General features: G+C 50.1%; 1 protein-coding gene across 5 annotated transcripts in view; it reads right to left on the reverse strand.

The window, feature by feature from the left end:
* The window catches only part of LOC142290977 (NACHT, LRR and PYD domains-containing protein 12-like), a 1,131,354-nt gene that overhangs the window by 181,817 nt on the left and 927,260 nt on the right, over positions 1-22,277 (reverse strand). For all 5 annotated transcript variants that reach the window (XM_075335136.1, XM_075335138.1, XM_075335137.1 and 2 more), the window contains one exon: positions 4,680-4,847. In XM_075335136.1, the coding sequence (XP_075191251.1) occupies positions 4,680-4,847 (168 nt within the window). The remainder of the gene's footprint in view (positions 1-4,679; positions 4,848-22,277) is intronic.

Genomic DNA, 22,277 nt, shown 5'->3' on the forward strand with positions numbered 1-22,277 from the left:
GGCCACGTCATCAGCGCTGCCCCACACCATCAGCCCCAGTAGGACTCTACAGTGACAGCCTCCTATAACATTGGCCGCACACCGCGAGTGGCATAGTCGAACTGTTCATTAGAAATCCTGGTTTTATTTAAATCCCCATCTGTCTTTCTTTCCCAGTGTGTTGTTTCAGTGCACCAGTAGGGCTAGCATCCGTCACTCACTCACTCCCAAGCCAGGGACCATTGTAGGGTCATCTCAGGGCTTCAAGTTCTGGCTCGGCAACAGGTGAGGAACCTGTATAGGGGACTGACTGGGAATGCAGGGTACAGTGGCAGGTAAGTGAGGAGGTGACCATCTTCCCTCTCACTAGCACTAGGGCCCTCCGTTGTTAAAGTGTCCACAGTGTACCCCTTTTCTTGTGGTATTTTCCCCATTTAAGTTGTGTGTTTTTCCTCCAACCTGGACTCTCCCTTAGTCCACGCGTGACATAGTGGCATTCATAGAATCCAGACTAGCCAAAGAGTGCTCGATTCCCACTTGGGATGGCACCGATGCCAGTGGATTACTGTTGGAAGGTGTCTTCTTTCATTTGCCTCCTGTTAATGAGTTACTCATTTTTCCTTCTGGTGAACAGATGAGTAAATCTCCAGCCTGGGACAGGATCAATGTGAATGAGCGTCTTTACTTCTCCATAGACAGGTCAGGCCACCACTGTACTGTGCTTATATAACACTAGAAGGTGGCCCGATTCTACGCATCGGGTATTCTAGAATTTACGTATTCTGTAGTTCATGTATGATTTTTGTTATATATATATATAGATGTTGTTGTGTGTAGTTACCAAGTGTTTGTGTAGGGCGCTGTACATGTTCTGGGTGTTGTCTGGGTGTGGCGGGGGGTGAGAGCGGTGTTGTATGTGTGTTGCGTTGTTTGTGGAGCGCTGTGTGTCTGTAGCGTTGTGTGTGTGTTGCGCGGTTTGTGTGTGTGTGGTGTGTTTTGGGGAGGTATGTTTTGTGCAATGTGTGTGTTGTGCGGTATGTGCGTATATTTGTGTGTGCCACGGTGTTTGTGTGTTGGGTGTTGTGTGTGTGCAGCGTTGTCTGTGTGTGTGGGTGTCTGTGTAGGGCAGTTGTTTGTGGTTCCCAGTGTGTGTGTGTGGTGTGTTGTGCAGTGCGCGCGTGTGTGTGTGTGTTGGGGGGAGGTGTGCACTTCCCATCGTGCTCCATCCCCCATGCAGCGCACTCCCCATCGTGCTCCATTCCCTATGCTGCGCACCCCCCATCGTGCTCCATCTCCCATGCTGTGCACTCCCAAACGTGCTCCATCCGCCATGCTGCGCACTCCCAAACGTGCTCCATCCGCCATGCTGCGCACTCCCAAACGTGCTCCATCCGCCATGCTGCGCACTCCCAAACGTGCTCCATCCGCCATACTCCGCACTCCCCATCGTGCTCCATCCCCCATGCAGCGCACTCCCCATCGTGCTCCATCTCCTATGCTGCGCACCCCCATCGTGCTCCATCTCCCATGCTGCGCACTCCCAAACGTGCTCCATCCGCCATGCTGCGCACTCCCAAACGTGCTCCATCCGCCATGCTGCGCACTCCCAAACGTGGTCCATCCGCCATGCTGCGCACTCCCAAACGTGGTCCATCCGCCATGCTGCGCACTCCCAAACGTGGTCCATCCGCCATGCTGCGCACTCCCAAACGTGCTCCATCCGCCATGCTGCGCACTCCCAAACGTGCTCCATCCGCCATGCTGCGCACTCCCAAACGTGCTCCATCCGCCATGCTGCGCACTCCCAAACGTGCTCCATCCGCCATGCTGCGCACTCCCAAACGTGCTCCATCCGCCATGCTGCGCACTCCCAAACGTGCTCCATCCCCCATGCTGCGCACCCCCCATCGTGCTCCATCCCCTATGCTGCACCAGCATCAGCCTCTCTACCCGCAGCATCAGCCTTTCTCCTCCCAGCATCAGCCTCTCTACCCGCAGCATCAGCCTCTCTCCTCCCAGCATCAGCCTCTCTGTCCCCAGCATCAGCCTCTCTGTCCCCAGCATCAGCCTCTCTCCCCCAGCATCAGCCTCTCTGTCCCCAGCATCAGCCTCTCTCATCCCAGCATCAGCCTCTCTCCTCCCAGCATCAGCCTTTTCTGTCCCCAGCATCAGCCTCTCTCCTCCCAGCATCAGCCTCTTCTGTCCCTAGCATCAGCCTCTCTCCTTCCAGCATCAGCCTTTTCTGTCCCTAGCATCAGCCTCTCTCCTCCCAGCATCAGCCTCTCTCCTCCCAGCCTACCCCAGCCTCAGCCTCCCCCAGCATCAGCCTCTCTCCTCCCAGCATCAGCCTCTCTCCTCCCAGCCTCAGCCTCCCCCAGCATCAGCCTCTCTCCTCCCAGCATCAGCCTCTCTCTTCCCAGCATCAGCCTCTCTCCTCCCAGCCTACCCCAGCCTCCGCCTCCCCCAGCATCAGCCTCTCTCCTCCCAGCATCAGCCTCTCTCCTCCCAGCATCAGCCTCTCTCCTCCCAGCCTACCCCAGCCTCAGCCTCCCCCAGCATCAGCCTCTCTCCTCCCAGCATCAGCCTTTTCGGTCCCCAACATCAGCCTCTCTCCTCCCAGTCTACCCCAGCCTCAGCCTCCCCCAGCATCAGCCTCTCTTCTCTCAGCCTCCCCATCCCAGCCTTCCCCAGCATCAGCCTCTCTCCTCCCAGCATCAGCCTCTCTGTCCCCAGCATCAGCCTCTCTCCCCCAGCATCAGCCTCTCTGTCCCCAGCATCAGCCTCTCTCATCCCAGCATCAGCCTCTCTCATCCCAGCATCAGCCTTTTCTGTCCCCAGCATCAGCCTCTCTCCTCCCAGCATCAGCCTCTTCTGTCCCTAGCATCAGCCTCTCTCCTTCCAGCATCAGCCTTTTCTGTCCCTAGCATCAGCCTCTCTCCTCCCAGCATCAGCCTCTCTCCTCCCAGCCTACCCCAGCCTCAGCCTCCCCCAGCCTCAGCCTCTCTCCTCCCAGCATCAGCCTCTCTCCTCCCAGCCTCAGCCTCCCCCAGCATCAGCCTCTCTCCTCCCAGCATCAGCCTCTCTCTTCCCAGCATCAGCCTCTCTCCTCCCAGCCTACCCCAGCCTCAGCCTCCCCCAGCATCAGCCTCTCTCCTCCCAGCATCAGCCTCTCTCCTCCCAGCCTACCCCAGCCTCAGCCTCCCCCAGCATCAGCCTCTCTCCTCCCAGCATCAGCCTTTTCGGTCCCCAGCATCAGCCTCTCTCCTCCCAGTCTACCCCAGGCTCAGCCTCCCCCAGCATCAGCCTCTCTTCTCTCAGCCTCCCCATCCCAGCCTTCCCCAGGATCAGCCTCTCTCCTCCCAGCCTCCTCCAGCACGCCGTGCTCCTCTGCCGACACTCACAGATCCGATCGCATACACTCACACACACCCACATACACCCGATCGCATACACTCAAACACACCCGATCGCATACACTCACACACACACCCGATCGCATACACTCACACACACACCCGATCGCATACACTCACACACACACCCGATCGCATACACTCACACACACACCTGATCGCATACACTCACACACACGGTCGCATACACTCACACACACACACATTGACGATATTGCACATACGCGCTCATACTCACAACATCCGGAGATACCACATGCTTCTGGCCATGTGATCCTCTGGCAGGTCCTGGAAGCTCACAGCACAGTATCGCCGCCGAGAAGCAAGCGATATCCCAGGATGTTGTGAGTGTGTGGATGCGATGTGATGTGTGTGTGAGGCGTGTGTGAGAGTGAGTGTGATCTGATGTGTGTGTGTGTGTATGTGTGTGCTGTTATGTGTGTGCGTGTGTGTATTTTCCGCCGCTGCAGGACCTTGATGCGCTGGTAACTATGCTACCATGGTTACCAGCGTATCTCGTCCCCCGCTCGCACGGGAGCCCACACCAGCATACGCCGGCCAGCCCCAGCAATGCGAGGGTATGTGTCGGCTGGTTTGGCGGCGTACGCTAATGTGGGCTCCCAGGGGTACAGTACTCACCTGGTAGTCGTGGCTCCGTGACCGTGTCGGTTCGGGGAATGCGTGGGGGGCCAGAGCTAGTGTGCATTGCGTGAGGGGGGCGGGGCGTGGCCGAGTTGCCAATGCCTGCAGGGTGCTGGGGCGAGAGGCCAATCTGTGGGGGGGGGGCGGAGCCTGGGCGAGCGGCCGGCCAATCCGTGTGGGGGCGCAGCCTGGGCGAGCGGCCAATCCGTGCGGGGGGGCGGGGCCATGGCGAGCCCAGCGGCCAATCAGCTTTGTGTCACCGTAAGGACACAATTTTGGAGCAAGACAGACAGACAGACAGACAGACAGAATAAGGCAATTATATATATAGATTCATTATAACTTACATGTAATTCTTTCACTGCTGACCACATATGCTTTATGTTATGAATTATCTACCTACTGTGGATAAAAAAATTCTAACTAACTCTGTTAAAATATTAGGTTTTTGTTGTGAAACAAAAAAATCATACCAAAAAAGAATCATTTTAGAACTATTTCCACTTTTAAAGCTCCACTCCATGTCTTCCATCCATATGACTCATATTACCTGAATTATTTCCATAAAGCAGGTTAAACATTTCATGTGATAAGTGGTCCCAATTCATCTCCTGGTATGCGACTCCTGATATCTGTAATACTTACATTAATTCCTCTATCTTACAGTTTGGACTGGACACGGCCTCAATAAAGTCGCCAAACAGAGGACTGAACAGAGGGTTACAAGACAGGTCCAGTATCTTCAGGGACTGGATATTTCTTATTGCAGATGTCAACGGGAGCAAGGCAGTGTGTTCTAGATTGCTTTGTAATCTGTAACCGTAAGAAAATAAAATGTTGGTGACGTGTCCACATAACAATTGTATAAAATTTGTAAATTGTGAAGTCAAAAAGTCTCTGGCCATACTAAAACAGAAGATGGCCATTTTATGCTGGCCTGTGCGAAAAGAGTCTACAGAGCTGTTGAATTGCAGGCCAGCGTAAAGCGGCCATGGTCTGTTCTTACTGTGCACCTGTTGTACCCTCTCTCTCCCCTCTCTCTCCCCTGGCTATCCCCAGAATTTCACGTTTTTATGGATTTGGAATAAAGAGACGGTGAGTGCCACTTCCTTTTAACTTTTTGGACGTGTTTTAACTTTCTCCCTCATTGGGATCTAGAGGCAAAGCGCCACACATTATATGTTAGCCACAGAAATTTCCCGCAGCGTACAGCAAGCTGATCTCATTCCAAGATAGCGCCGAGTTTCATAAATTCCATTCCAATAGAATCATAATATTCAAGGCATCAGGACTTGATCCACACTTGAATAATTATAGAGACAACCGGTGTCTCACAGTAAATGTTTGAGCTTGGTGTAGTATTTTGGTGACAGTTAGTTGTATGTAGCTGTCAACAGGTATATTCACTGTTTAGCCTACCAGTCCTATCAATGCTGTCCTTATATAATAACTAAAGTGTTTCTGAACAAAAGCCTTTCCTGCTTAAGTCATGTTTGTTTTAGCACCTTAGTTTTTTCTTCCCCTTTTTTCAAATGTATAAATGTTTATTTTTCTGCCAACAGAGCCATATGAGGGCTTGTTTTATTGTGGGGTGAGTTGCTATTTTGAATGATATCATAAAATTTGCTATATAATGTATTGAAAAACCGAAAAAAAAAAAGGAAATAGCTGTAAAATTAAAAACAAACATAATTTCACCATTCTTTTTTGGATTTTGTTTTTTTCAGTGTTCCTTGTGCAGTACCTAGCAATATGATTTCATACAACAATGTCAAGCTGAATGTTGCACATGCTACAGTGAGCAGCCTCTGTGGACTAAATGTGCTACCATGGCTGCAGTATCTCTGGACTTGTTTGCCATCAAGCACATCTGGAACGTCAATGGTCGGCAATTAGAAAGAAGCTGCCAGCAGCGGATCTTGATGATTTGCTCAAGTGCATTCACCTCACTGGCAGGATTGCCAACTTGACATTTTTTTCTGAACAGCTTATCAAAAATTCATGGACTGACAATAGTTTTTACGGACACATTGGCAAACCAGAATAAATCCTAATGATTATTATAAGTGATATTTCTCTACAGACTATAGTTCTGATATGAAGATATTACCTGCATTTACTGTAAAGGGCAGATCAAAAAAGTGAGTGATTTTTACAGACTGTCCACGATTTTCTGGACAGTTGGAAACCCAGCTCACTGATAACAGCCGACATGTGTAAGTGCAGGGATTTCGGTGTGTCGCTCATAATGAATAAATTGATATGTTTAAAACATTTCAAAAGTGTTGTTGTGAGAATACAATATATTTTTTTATATGTTTTTTATAACCAAGCTTTCTTTTGTATATGAGTAACAAGATGGAGCCTGCTGCTGATGTCTAATGCAAGGGAACAGAATGAAAATGTTGATAATGATGACTGCCCGCATCTGCATAAGTTTGGATCTGTCCCTTGTGGGCTATGTGATATGGACTTTGTGAGCTATGGCTGGAGAGGAAATTAAATATGCTTTTAATATAACCAATGGCATACTTAGGAATTTTGCTAAGAAATTAACCATTATCTAATATATAAAGCTAAATGTGTGTGTGTGTGTGTGTGTGTGTGTGTATGTGTCCGGGATTGGCATCCGCACCGTCGCAGCTACAGCCACAAACTTTTGCCCTTTCACACGTCTGGACCCCGAGAGCGTCATAGGCATGTTGTGAAATTTTAACCCCGCGCATTCCAATTTACCAATCAATTTTGCCCCTATCTACATAATGGGGAAAAAGTGAAACAAAAAGTGTATCCGCACCGTCGCATTTCCAATCACGAAATTTTGCACACACACCTCGTAGACTATGTTTTGACATGAAAATTTAACCCTGCGCTTTACAGTTACTGTCCAAAAAACATGCTTCCATTAAAGTAAATGGAGCCTAGAACTACAGGTTATTAGTAGGAGCTGTGATTGGTTGCTATAGGAACAAAAGACATTCATAGTATAAGAAGCTTATATATGAGGTAATAAAATGTCGGTGGGGAGACGGATAGAGAGGGACAGACAGGGAAAGAGACAGATAGAGACAGACAGGAAAAAGACAGAGACAAACAGTGAAAGAGACAGACAGAGACAGACGGGGAAAGAGACAGACAGAGACAGACCTGGAAAGAGACAGACCTGGAAAGAGACAGACCTGGAAAGAGACAGACCTGGAAAGAGACAGACCTGGAAAGAGACAGATGGGGAACGACACAGATGGGGAAAGAGACAGACAGACATGCAGACAGGGAAGGAGGAGACATCCAGAGAGACAGACAAAGATAGATGGGGAAAGACACAGACCTTGATAGAGACAGAAGGGGAAAGAGACAGAGAAATAGAGACAGACAAGGAAAGAGACAGACCGAGACAGGCAGACAGGAAAAGACACAGACAAAAAGACGGGGAGACAGACGGGGAAAGAGACAGACCTGGGAAAGAGACAGACCTAGAAAGAGACAGATGGGGAAAGAAACAGAGATAGAGACAGACAAAAAAAGAGGCAGACAGAGACAGGCAGACGGGGAAAGAGACAGACGGGGAAAGAGACAGATCTGGAAAGAGACAGACGGAGCCCATTACTTGGCCAATTTAGTTAAATCTGTGTGGAATATCTGTGGTGTTGAAATATATGTTGTGAAATGCTTCTATTAGCTTAGTTTTTGCCTTTTAATAATTACATTTCTATCTATTTGTTTTGTGTTTTTTGTGTGCAGAATAAATTTTTGTTAATACATTCTATTTTGTTAACAACAGTTATTAACCCGGGCGAAGGCGGGTAGTACAGCTAGTACTAGGAAAAGAAGCTACATAGACCGCTTCAATTCAAGACTTAATACAAATAGGCTGGAAACAAAGCCAAAACCTGACAACTTGGACAACCACTCCATTCAAGAGACAAAGGCATCTAAGGGTACCTTCACACTTAGCGATGCAGCAGCGATCCGACCAGCGATCTGACCTGGTCAGGATCGCTGCTGCATCGCTACATGGTCGCTGGTGAGCTGTCAAACAGGCAGATCTCACCAGCGACCAGTGAACAGCCCCCAGCCAGCAGCGACGTGCAAGCGACGCTGCGCTTGCACGGAGCCGCCGTCTGGAAGCTGCGGAGACTGGTAACTAAGGTAAACATCGGGTATGGTTACCCGATGTTTACATTAGTTACCAGTGTGAGCAGGGAGCCGCGCACACTGAGCGCTGGCTCCTTGCTCTCCTAGCTCCAGTACACATCGGGTTAATTAACCCGATGTGTAATGCAGCTACATGTGCAGAGAGCAGGGAGCCGCGCACACTGAGCGCTGGCTCCTTGCTCTCCTAGCTGCTGTACACATCGGGTTAATTAACCCGATGTGTACAGCAGCTACATGTGCAGAGAGCCGGAGCCGGCAGCACAGGCAGCGTGAGAGCTGCAGAGGCTGGTAACTAAGGTAAATATCGGGTAACCACCTTGGTTACCCGATGTTTATCTTGGATACAGCTTACCTCAGCTGTCAGACGCCGGCTCCTGCTCCCTGCTCGCTTCATTTGTCGCTCTCTTGCTGTCACACACAGCGATCTGTGTGTCACAGCAGGAGAGCGGCTTTGAAGAAAACGAACCAGGGCTGTGTGTAACGAGCAGCGATCTCGCAGCAGGGGCCAGATCGCTGCTCATTGTCACACACAGCGAGATCGCTAATGAGGTCACTGCTGCGTCACAAAAAGCGTGACTCAGCAGCGATCTCGGCAGCGAGCTCGCTGTGTGTGAAGCACCCCTAACTGTGTTATCAATCTCTCAGATTATAACTCCAACAAACTGGAACTTACTGTGCTTTCTAGGGGACTCTCATTTTGTCCTACTAAAGTTCTAGACAAAAATGAACTCTGCAGTGACATGGAAGATAACTTCTGGAGAGTACGCCTGAGGGAATATTTTAACAATGCAGATGATTCAGAATCCACACAGACTGACGGAAGACAGATCTTGACAACCAAGAAAAGGTCAGAATGGACACCTCCACCTGGACGCAACCATCATTTGGATAGCTATATAGACACTTTCAGACATTTGGTAAAATCCACTATCCTAGACACTCAAAGGAGGCAACCATCCAACATCAGTGCCCAAGAGAGAAGGGCCATAAAATCTTTAAAAAGCAACAAATTATTATTATTTATTATAATAAATCATCATTAAACCTGCAGACAAGGGGGGTGCAATAGTCGTGATGAACAAATCAGATTATATGAAGGAAGCACACAGACAACTGATGGACAAATGCTACTATAAAAAATTGGAGTCTGACCCTACACAGGACTATTTCAAGGAACTTAACAAGTTGGTCTCTTGTCTGCCTCACAAAAACTCAAAAAATGTTTTTAAGCTAATCTGTGCTGTATTGTCATATAAATCACCCCCACATTGTTTTTTGGTTTTCTAGCTTTTGCTCCTCTTGAATTATCACTTTATTCTCTGCAGCTCTTTGTTTACCTGCATCTGAACCAAACATGATAACTTACTATGCCGAACCTCAGTCAGAGCTGGTACCGCCCGTCTCACTGTCCAGCCCCGCCCCCTGCCCGCCCTCTGCACACTCATTGGCTGTCAGTATTCTGCCCAGTACCTGACCTCTCATCACTCTAGCATTAGAAATAACAGAGCAGAGATCCTGCTTCTCTTTTCTGTGACAGCGCAATCACCTCACATCTACAATGGTGATGTGACGCCCTGGCCCCCAGGGGTCACAGGTAGTAACACCTTATACATAACACACACACCCCCACCCCCGGTGAGGACACAACCGTCACCCGAAAGGGAGACCTGATGCCTCCCTCAGGGCAGATAGAGCACACCAGGTGGGTGGAGCCAGGCGGAAAGGCACGCCAACCGAGGAGACTACTGTCCTGAGGTAGGAAGTTCAGCAGTTAGTTAAGCACAGACAGTGAAAGTGGCAGGAGGTGTCACAGCTGAGCTGATACGTCAGGCAGGCAGACGGTGGTGGCCGTCTGCAGTCGTCCCGGTAGACAACCGGCGGAACCGTAAGGACCGGCTTTGGGTTGGAGCCCGCCGGCCCTGAACCGGAGAGTCAAACGTTTTACTGGAGCACCGAGTACCGGGTACTCAGACCCCGTCCTAGCTCAGAACCCACAGAGTATAGGCAAATTTACTGATTGCTGGCTGGACCTCACGGGTTCATCCACACACAAGTCCCGACAGAAGGCAACAGCCCACCGTTCCGAGTGAGAGCCACCGCCAAGGGCCAAACTCCCGAAGGGCCAGCGCCTGCGGGCAACAGAGGGCTCCCTCGGCCTCCAAAACGCCGGGGAGCGAGCTACCACTGCTCAGGCAGGGGAGCCGAACGTTCTACAAAGGTGCAAGGGAAAAGGGGCCACCACCAACCCCACAGGGGACATCCGACAGCCGTCTGCGGAACCCGACCATACCCGAACTTTGGCTTACTACGGACTCAGTGTGTGGTTAATCGTGAGTACATCAGTGGCACCCGGGCACGACACCGCAGCGCGGCCCCTTGCACCGCGATCTCTCCAGCAACGCCCGTCCCCTCACCATCGGGTCCCAGGACACACCGCCCCTGCCCACGGAGGGGCTAACACTGAGACTGCGCCACAACACCGTCCCCCAGGAGCCCCACCATCATTCGCAGCGGTGGTGCATCACCTCACCACGACCCGTGGGTGGTGTCACGACTCACCAGTCAACTACGCGGCCCCACCGGCTGCGCCACCACCCTTCACCCAACACCGCCAGCCCGGCTAACAGAGCGACGTGACCCCCGGTCCGGAGGCGCTCGAGCCACCGACCACCTGAGCCCGGACCCCGAGCGGCTCAGCCCGAAGCAGCGGAGCAGACAAGCCCCTCTCAGGGCGGTACACATCCAGCTCTTCTGGCGTCACGAACAGGATTCGGACAGTCCACTTACCTGTGGAAGTGCGCCTTAGAAGTACCCATCCGCGGTGTCCTGACGAAAAAGTTGAAAGCCCGCCATCTTGGCGCGAAAGTTTCCCGCTCGAGTCGTCTTCCCCGAGCAGTGAAGGTGCGAAGAGAGAAGCCCCGCCCCCGGGTAGTGGGAGTGCTAGAGAAAAACTAAGGGGGAAGCGGAGGTGAAGGACGCTCCCCATGTAATCTCCAAGATAAGAAGCGGGGACGCCAGGACTCCGTACCCATTCCGTTCCTGGAACCTGTTGACACAGCAGCAGCAGCATGGACACTCCCGCTAAACAACCTGAGATCCCGGAGCCGGCGCCTGGAACCGCAGCGTGGGTCGAGGCCCGGACCGCGGAGATGTGCTGCCACCTCCAGCAACAGGTACACCTCTTAGTGGAGCACTGGGCGGCGGCGATGGCGGGGAAAGCAGCTGCCGTGCGGGCCCGTGAGAGGATGGCGGTGTTGGAGAGGTGGGAAAGCGACCCACGCCCTGTTGTCCCTGAGGGACCGGCCGTTGCGGCTGAGGGACTCGGTCTGCTCCTGCCCTTCATACCGCCTCCTCTGCTGCTCGTACCAGTGATCGCTGCCTCACCACCCAGATCCCCACCCCTGACATCGGTGGCGGAGTCCGCTGCAGGCGCCCGCGAAGAGCCGCCTGAGGAGGCTGGCCCCGACTTGCTGCTTGAGATTGCTGCACCGTGTCCGCTGCCGTGGGAGACAAGTTCCCAAACAGCACCCGCTCCCGAAGTAACCCCCGCCGCTCCGGAAACTACCGTACCGAAGGGCGCGACCAAGGAAAAGGCCGCAAAGGTGCACCAGGCTGCTCCCGGGTCGCGGGCCTCGGCCGAGGTACCGCAGGGAGGCAGCTGCAAAGCAGCAGAGCCGGCCATGACACAGCGGGGCTCCCCTCAGAGAGTGCCGATCGTGGTCGACACCGGGGAGCGCCGGCTGGGCCAGACCCCCACAGAATCAGACCCCTGGCATGCAAGTCCCTCGTATTGGGAGCGGCAGGCAGCCCCCCTCCTCCACCGTACAGCCCCGAAGTGGAGGCAGAGGAAGATCTGGAATAGAGCTGATTCCTAGTAGCCCATTGGCTACCTAGAGTACCGTCCCCGTTGGGACTTGTTTGACCCCCGCTTTGCCCCGTTAACCCCCGTTGCATGAGGGACTTCTCATGGACAAGGCCGTGGACTTGCTGGCCACCCAAAAACTATTGGGCTTGTAAATAGTGTCCCAACCTGTCCCTTTTGACATGATTTCCCATCCTGTTAGCCTCCGGAGAGGCAAATTGGAGGAAGGACCCGCAGCAGATCAGGCTGGGGTCCAGTCACCATCAGGACCGGTGACCATCCTCTGGGGAGCCTTTGGGCAACTGCCGGGTGCACCGCTCTGTACCCATTCCCACCTGGGTGATCTGGCCATGTTCCTGTTTCCGGACTGGGGAAAAGGGGTGCTGCCCATTTCTTAGGGGCAGCATCAAGGCAAGGTTGTTTCGGTGGGAAGGCGGAAGGACATGAACCATTCCCGTATTAATAAAAATGTTTTATGCAACGTTTAACCAAATGCCTCCCATTACAGGAAGTCCTACAGTAACCGTAAAATGTAAATATGTTAGTATACTTGTATTGTTTTTCCTTTTTACCGTTTCAGAGAAACAGAAAAATAAACCAAATCGGAGTTGGTCGGGCAGCCCGCGGATGGTCTGCATTAAACTAAGGGGGAATGTGACGCCCTGGCCCCCAGGGGTCACAGGTAGTAACACCTTACACAAAACACACACACCCCCACCCCCGGTGAGGACACAACCGTCACCCGAAAGGGAGACCTGATGCCTCCCTCAGGGCAGGTAGAGCACACCAGGTGGGTGGAGCCAGGTGGAAAGGCACGCCCATCGAGGAGACTACTGTCCTGAGGCAGGAAGTTCAGCAGCTAGTTAAGCACAGACAGTGAAAGTGGCAGGAGGTGTCACAGCTGAGCTGATACGTCAAGCAGGCAGACGGTAGTGGCCGTCTGTAGTCGTCCCGGTAGACAACCAGCGGAACCGTAAGGACCGGCTTTGGGTTGGAGCCCGCCGGCCCTGAACCGGAGAGTCAAACGTTTTACCGGAGCACCGAGTACCGGGTACTCAGACCCCGTCTTAGCTCAGAACCCACAGAGTATAGGCAAATTTACTGATTGCTGGCTGGACCTCACGGGTTCATCCACACACAAGTCCCGACAGAAGGCAACAGCCCACCGTTCCGAGTGAGAGCCACCACCAAGGGCCAAACACCCGAAGGGCCAGCGTCTGCGGGCAACAGAGGGCTCCCTCGGCCTCCAAAACGCCGGGGAGCAAGCTACCACTGCTCAGGTAGGGAAGCCGAACATTCTACATAGGTGCAAGGGAAAAGGGGCCACCACCAACCGCACAGGGGACATCCAACAGTCGTCTGCGGAACCCGACCATACCCGAACTTTGGCTTACTACGGACTCAGTGTGTGGGCACGACACCGCAGTGCGGCCCCTTGCACCGCGATCCCTCCAGCAACACCCGTCCCCTCACCATCGGGCCCCGGGACACACCGCCCCTGCTCACGGAGGGGCTAACACCGAGACTGCGCCACAATACTGTCCCCCAGGAGCCCCACCATCATCCGCAGCGGTGGTGCATCACCTCACCATGACCCGTGGGTGGCGTCACGACTCACCCGTCAACTACGCGGCCCCACTGGCTGCGCCACCGCCCTTCACCCGACACCGCCAGCCCGGCTAACAGAGCGACGTGACCCCCGGTCCGGAGGCGCTCGAGCCCAGACCCCGAGCGGCTCGGCCCGAAGCAGCGGAGCAGCCGAGCCCCTCAGGGCAGTACACATCCAGCTCTTCCCAGGCAGGAGGAGTGAAGTCCACACACACACTCACATCACACTGGCAGGAAGGAGTTAATAGCTTTTGCAGCGTGTAGTTTTGAGTCTATGACTCATCCTGTGTCCTTAATGAGCAGGTGGCTGCACAGGTCAGGTGTCCATGACAACCAAAGGGGAGGGGGGCACCCCCGATGGCAAGCTCCTCAGGGACCCCATTACCCTCCTTCCATCCCCCCTTGTAACACCGGACTGACTTTGGGACTTTCCTTTTATTGAAACCCGCCGGGGGTCACGGAAGTCGGGTCGGGCCACTCACAGCCTGCCCCCGAATACCACCGGCCCGGTGACCGTGCGAGCCCTGCAAGCCCCGGCGCGAGCGTTTCAACTTGGCGTTGCAAGCAGGGTCCGTACAAGACCCAGTAACACCGGGTGACGTGTGCCTTGTGTACACCATCTGCAATATTGGATTGTCTAACATTTATTTTGGTGCCCGCGGCTGCGGGTATGCGACAAATGGACTTGGACTGTACAATGGCGTCCATTGAGAATGGGATGGGCACCATGCGTACCAACAAGGACTGGCCCACCCTTCGTGGGTGGGGCTGCAGCGGGGCTCAAAAATTCATGCCCGCCCCTTTGTTGGATATTTGCTAGGAGCCAGGAACCCTGCCTCCTCAGGACCAGGAGAAGATGGGGGAATGATATGGACGGGTGCGAGCTTTGGCGAGTGGTGGCCGGAGGGGTGAGCCCGGTACCGCAGCCTGCACAGAAATTGTACTCCTGAGTTTATTCCCTAAACCTGGGTACCTGGAGGGCCCTGGAGTGTCGTAAGGAGGCTTGTTCCCGAAAGTTTAAATATTTGTTTTTTTGATATATGCAAATGTTTCTTTTTCCATGTTTTTCTTCTCTTTCTTCTTCTTTTTCCTCCTGACTCTTCCTATCCTTTATTGGGTCCCGGTAGAAGGGACGTGTTATTTTGTTTATCTATGAAAAGGTTTTTTTGCGGTGTTGTTTGTTGTCGCAACCCCGGAGTGTTGTGTTTTTGGTCTGGAGGAGTGTAACGCCCCTGTAGCCGGGTCGTTACAGGGTATTAAATGTTACCCCATTTTTTTCCCGGGCAGGAGGAGTGAAGTCCACACACACATTCACATCACACTGGCAGGAAGGAGTTAGGCTGCTTTCACACCTCCGGTTTTTGCAATGCGGCACAATCCGGCACATTGCAGGAAAAACGGAACCGTTTTTTTTTTGCTGCCGGTTGCGTTTTTCCTGCATAGACTTTAATTAGTGCCGCATTGTGCTGCATGGCCTTGCGTTACGTCCGGTTTTTGCCGCATGCGGCAGATTTAGCCGATGCAGCGGCCAGATGGAACGTTGCCTGGCACGTTTTTTTGTGGGGCCAAAGAAAAAACGCATTGCGCCGCATCCGGCCAATGCGGTGCATTTTCCAATGCATCCCTATGGATGTCGGATGCGGCGCGATGCGGCAATAAACGCATCCGGCCGCCGCATGCGGTTTTTGCCACTGCGCATGCTCAGTAGCATGCCGCAAACGGCAAAAACCGGACGGGCCGCATTTAAAAAACTTATGCAAAGGATGCGGTGTTTTCACCGCATCCGTTGCATAGGTTGCACAGCCGCTCAAACCGGATGTGTGAAAACAGCCTTAATAGCTTTTACAGTGTGTAGTTTTGAGTCCATGACTCATCCTGTGTCCTTAATGAGCAGGTGGCTGCACAGGTCTGGTTTCCATGACAACCCAAGGGGAAGGGGGCCTGAATAGGAGTGAGTTTAGAGCAGAACACACAGAAAGTTTAGTCAGAACGTCAGAGGCTGCTAGAGAGTGCAGACTTACACAGGACAGCTCCTGTTGAGGAGATGCCACGAGACCAGGGCTGATAACACCTAGAGAAAGGGAATGGAGCTGAGGACTGGGGATCCCTGGAGGAAGTTGTACCCGGTGGCGGTTGGGGTCGCCCGCTACTGGGATGAGAGAGACAGAGAGGCGGCGAGTTCCGAAGATGCTCTATGCCACGGGGACAGCACTAACGCACACGGAAGGAAGCATTTCACAACATATATTTCAACACCACAGATATTCCACACAGATTTAACTAAATTGGCCAAGTAATGTTCTCCGTGTCTCTTTCCCCGTCTGTCTCTTTCCCCGTCTGTCTCTTTCCCCGTCTGCCTCTTTCCCCGTCTGCCTCTTTCCCCGTCTGCCTCTTTCCCCGTCTGCCTCTTTCCTCGTCTGCCTGTCTCTGTCACTTTCTTTGTCTCTATCTCTGTTTCTTTCCCCATCTGTCTCTTTCCAGGTCTGTCTCTTTCCCAGGTCTGTCTCTTTCCCCGTCTGTCTCCCCGTCTCTTTGTCTGTGTCTTTTCCTGTCTGTCTCTTTCCCTGTCTGCCTAGCTTTGTCTGTCTCTATTTCTCTGTCTGTCTCTTTCCCCATCTGTCTATATCAAGGTCTGTGTCTTTCCCCATCTATCTTTCTCTGTTTCTCTGGCTGTCTCCTCCTTCCCTGTCTGCCTGTCTCTGTCCCTGTCTACATGTCTGTCTGTTTCTTTCCCCATCTGTCTCTTTCCAGGTCTGTCTCTTTCCCCGTCTGTCTCTTTCCCTGTCTGTCTCTATCTCTCTGTCTCTTTCCTTGTCTGTCTGTCTCTCTCTCTGTCCGTCTCTCTCTGTCTCTCTCTATCCGTCTCCCCACCGACATCTTATTACCTCACATATAAGCTTCTTATACTATGAATGTCTTTTGTTCCTATAGCAACCAATCACAGCTCCTACTAATAACTAGTAGTTCTTGGCTCCATTTACTTTATTGAAGGCATGTTTTTTGGAGAGTAACTGTAAAGCGCGGGGTTAAATTTTCCTGTCAAAGCATAGTCTACGACGTTCCCTGGGTCACATGAGGTGTCTGTGCAAAATTTTGTGATTGTAAATGCGATGGTGCGGATACACTTTTTCCCTCACTTTTTCCCCATTATGTAGATAGGGGCAAAATTGATTGGTAAATTGGAACGTGCGGGGTTAAAATTTCGCCTCACAACATAGCCTATGACGCTCTCGGGGTCTAGACGAGACGTGTGAGTGTGCAAAATTTTGTGGCTGTAGCTGCGACGGTGCGGATGCCAATCCCGGACATACACACACACACATACATACACACACACACATACATAGACACATTCAGCTTTATATATTAGATACATACATACACACACGCACACGCACACACACACACACACACATACACACACACACACACACACACTGTATATTTGAAATAAACACTGGAGAGGCACCAAAACATTCTAGAATGGAAACAAAACATTGCCACATGGGATATAAAGTAAATCCACTTTTTGAACAGTTTATTGGAATGCTGCCTCTTTTTCTTTTAGGGTGCGCTTCCACAAAACTGTTCTATAGCTGACTCAGTAGAAAGCGCCAAGTGCTTTGGAATTCTTCACCCAATCCAACACCAAACTGAACTATAGCTAATAAAGCCAATTCAATAAAAAGTGCCAAGTGCTTAGAATTCTTCCCCTCATCCAACACCAATTGTACTAAAGCAAATCAAAATCAATTCAATGAAAAAGTGCCAAGTGCTCACTGAACAAGTCTCTGGATGGTAGAGGGTATCCTTAAACCTTTAGTAAGGGATACAACCAGCTACATCCAGGACACAACTGACCTATTGTAAAAACTATCAGCAATAGGTCTTTTACCAGAGGGAACCATCCTTACAAAATTCATCCTCACCCATAATTATTTTGCATTTGATAATAACGTATATCTACAGAAGACTGGGACAGCAATTTAAAGTAAAATGGCACCACAATATGCAAATATTTTCATGGCCAAGATGGAAAGTGACTTTTTATCCATTGTCCTATCAGGCCTCTGGCCTACTACCGTCATATTGACGATATTTTAATCATCTGGACAGAGACTGTGCAGCAGCTGTGAACCTTCCATGAGCATTTTAATCAGTTTCATCCCATCATCAACTTGACACTCAACTACTTCTGCACTGAAATCAACTGTTTGGACACCATCATTAAACTATGGAACAATGAAATAGAGACATCCCTGTACAAGAAGCCAATTGACTGTCCTACATACGTGAAATGGGACAGTTTTCATCCAAAACACATACAAAAACTCTATTGTGTACAGTCAGGCCATCAGAAACAATCGGATATGTTCCAATCACCTTCAGGGCCTCAGAAAGACCTTTCTAAATCAAGGCTACCACCCAAGAACAATTGAAAACCAGATTACAATAGCCACCAGAATATCAAGAAACGGTCTCCTACATTATAAAACTAAAGAAAACAACCGGATCCCTCTTGTAATCACCTACAATCCAAATCTGGAGGTGTTAGAAGGAGCTGTACGGAAACTCCAACCATTACTGCAAAAAGATGCCCGGTTAAAATCTATTTTTCCAGACTCCCCACTTCTGTGTTTTAGACAGCCCCCGAATCTAAGAAGCATCATTGTCAGAAGCTCCCTGTCCTCTCCAACAACAAGAATATTTCCCGGCAACCAGAAACAATGTAAGACCTGTCCATTAATACTGACAACAGACAAGATAAAGATTCCCAGATTGCATCAGGACTACAAGATCCCAGGTACCTTCAGCTGCACCACAACTAATGTGGTGTACTTAATTATATGAACCAAATGTCCAACTGGGGATCTGTATGTAGGGGAGACAGGACAACAGCTCAGAACGAGGATGAATTCTCACCGCCACACATTTAGAAAAAAAGATTAGATCTACCTGTGGTCAAACATTTTTGTAACTGAGAAAACAGCATCATGGACATGAACGTGCTGGTATAGAAAGGAAATTTCAAGTCCCAGAGAGACAGGAGACTATGGGAGTACAAACTTATGATAAGCTTTGACACATTCAGAGCAGGAATGAATGTGTTACATGGATTCATGTCTTTTTACATCAATTAGGAGATGTGCTCAGAGCATCTGGGGGCATCACAACTCTGGACCAGACCCCAATCAGAGGACAATAAAACTTTCACACTGCTTATCTATAAACTGCTGCAAAATTTATGGCCACAACAGTTTGTCCCCTTGCCATACTGATTGTTCTGCTTCACAAAACTTGTCTTATTTATTGCTCCATTCTATGTCCTGTTGTGTATAAATATGTGACTCTTCAGATTTTGTGTTATACTGAGCCTGATGAAGAGACCCGAGTAGTCTCGAAAGCTTGATATATATTACCGTCTTTTCAGTTAGCCATTAAAAGGTGTCAACCACTGAGGACTCTCAGTTCTTTTAAACCTTTTTTTAATCTCTACTGGCTAACACGGTACAAAGATATATTTTACCTACATAAAGCTGATCAGATTATTAATTGTGGCCTGTGGATTAACTCAGCAAAGGAAAAGTGCTTAGTCTCCAACACACATCACATCTTCACAGATTCCTTAATAATAGCAAATGTGGTGCCAATATTCAAAAAGGGGACAAAAACTGAGCCGGGAAATTATAGGCCAGTAAGTTTAACCTCTATGGTTGGTAAAATCCTTGAGGGTTTCTTGGGAGATGCTATACTGGAGTATCTCAAGAAAAATAACCTTATGACAGAATATCAACATGGGTTTATGAGGGATCGATCCTGTCAATCTAATTTGATCAGCTTCTATGAAGAAGTAAGTTCAAGCCTGGACCAGGGAAATGCAGTGGATGTTGTGTATATGGACTTTTCAAAAGCTTTTGATACGGAGCCACACAAAAGGGTGGTTATTAATGGTATGTACTCGGACTGGGTCTCAGTTTATAGTGGGGTACCACAGGGGTCAGTATTGGGCCCGCTTCTTTTCAACATATTTATTAATGACCTTGTTGGGGGCATGCGGAGTAGAATTTCAATATTTGCAGATGATACTAAACTCTGCAGGGTAATCAATACAGAGGAGGATAATTTTATATTACAGGGAGATTTATGTAAATTGGAGGATTGGGCTGAGAAGTGGCAATTGAAGTTTAATGTAGATAAATGTAAGGTCATGCACTTGGGTAGAGGAAATAAAATTTATAATTATGTACTTAATTGTAGAACACTGGGTAAAACGGACACAGAAAAAGACTTGGGTGTATGGGTGGATGGTAAACTTCACTTTAGTGGACAGTGTCAGGCAACTGCTGCCAGGGCTAATAAAATAATGGGATGTATTAAAAGAGGTATAAGTGTTCATGAAAAAAATATAGTTCTACCTCTGTACAAGTCACTAGTGCGACCGCACTTAGAATACTGTGTACAATTCTGGTCCCCGATATATAAGAAGGACATAGCTGAACTGGAGAGGGTGCAGAGAAGAGCCACCAAGATTATTAGAGGAATGGGTGGGCTGCAATACCAAGACAGGTTATTAAACTTGGGGTTATTTAGTTTGGAAAAACGAAGGCTTAGGGGGGATCTAATCACAATGTATAAATATATGAGGGGACAGTACAGAGACCTTTCCAAATATCTTTTTATACCTAGGCCTGCGACTGGAACACGGGGGCATCCGCTACGTCTTGAGGAAAGAAGGTTTAATCATAATCACAGACGAGGATTCTTTACTGTACGAGCAGTGAGACTATGGAACTCTCTGCCGCATAATGTTGTAATGAGTGATTCACTACTAACATTTAAGCAGAGCCTGGATGCCTTTCTTGAAAAATTTAATATTACCAGTTATGTATATTAGATTTTATGACAGGGTGTTGATCCAGGGAACTAGTCTGATTGCCGTATGTGGAGTCAGGAAGGATTTTTTTCCCCATTGGAGCTTGTTTGCCTTCCTCTGGATCAACATGTTAGACTACAGGTTGAACTAGATGGACTTAGGGGTACTTTGCACGTTGCGACATCGCAGGTGCGATGTCGGTGGGGTCATGTCGAAAGTGACGCACTTCCGGCGTCGCTTTTGACATCGTAGTGTGTAAATCCTAGATGATACGATTAACGAGCGCAAAAGCGTCGTAATCGTATCATCGGTGTAGCGTCGGTCATTTCTATAATTTGGGGATGACCGATGCTACAATGTTGTTCCTCGCTCCTGCGGCAGCACACATCGCTGTGTGTGAAGTCACAGGAGCGAGGAACATCTCCTACCTGCGTCCCGGCTGCCAATGTGGAAGGAAGGAGGTGGGCGGGATGTTTACATCCTGCTCATCTCCGCCCCACCGCTGCTATTGGCCGCCTGAACGGCAGGTGAGTGCATGTGAAGCAGCCGAAGCGATAATATTCGTTACGGCAGCTATCACAATGATATCACAGCTGTGACGGGGCGGGGACTATCGTGCTTGGCATCGCAGCATCGGCTTGCGATGTCGCAGCGTGCAAAGTACCCCTTAGAGTCTCCCTTTAACCTTAAAAACTATGATACTATGATAGATTAGACAAATTTGTTAATATTTGAGAGAAAAAAGCCTTTTCTGTGAATAGAAAAAGTCTTAGATCTTAAGCGGGCTTAACACGCAATGACATCGCTAACGAGATGTCGTTGGGGTCACGGAATTTGTGACGCACATCTGGCCTCGTTAGCGACATTGTTGCGTGTGAAACGCATGAACGACTGTTAACGATCAAAATTACTCACCTTATCGTTGATCGTTGTCCAGTCGTTCTAATCCCGATTATTGTTGCTGCTGCAGGACGCAGGTGGTTTGTCGTTCCTGCAGCAGAAACTGCAGCTCCTAGTATGTCTTTAAGAATAGTAAGGAGATACCAGGAGTAGTGATGGGCGATCCCAAACTGTAAAGTTCGGGGAATGGACCATCACATAGTGATCGTGTACACGATCCCGATCAAATGCTTTCCTGGGAAGCTAGTGTTACAGATCGGGTCCAGGGGTTGTATAAAAAAGCACATTATTAAAAAACATTATGATCATACTTACAGGCTCCGCAATGCGTCCTGCAGACTCTGTCTCCCGGCTGCTTCTGCTTCCGCATCCGCTCATTGCTGTGTCACCCAGTAACCAGCACTGACTTACAGGACCTTCAATGACGTCATAGCCACACCAGTCTGGTGTGAATGTTGTACAGACATTAGCTTACGGACTGGTCACATGACTATGATGCCATCAAAGGTCCTGTTACCTGAACTTTGTCACTGTGAGAGTGTTGCATCGCATAACAGTGCACAATATCTCAACAGGAGCGGGCCAGCTGCATATATTTCCATGCAGCAGAGGCGCTCCTGTCCTGAGATCAGTCCACTCGGGGTGATGCAATGCGAGACCCAACTGGAATCATACCCTCACTGTCAGCCTGCTTCTCGCTCTGTACAGAGCGATGTAGCAGAGCTGACATGGCTCTCTCTGCTTCTCTCTGTAGAGCCGCTTGTCTTTACAGAGTGATGAAGCAGAGTTAACATAGGTCTCCCTGTGGATTACGTCGGACTGAAGAGTTTTTTTTATAATAAAG

The sequence above is a fragment of the Anomaloglossus baeobatrachus genome, chromosome 2, assembly GCF_048569485.1.
Source record: "Anomaloglossus baeobatrachus isolate aAnoBae1 chromosome 2, aAnoBae1.hap1, whole genome shotgun sequence".
Classification (NCBI taxonomy): domain Eukaryota; kingdom Metazoa; phylum Chordata; class Amphibia; order Anura; family Aromobatidae; genus Anomaloglossus; species Anomaloglossus baeobatrachus.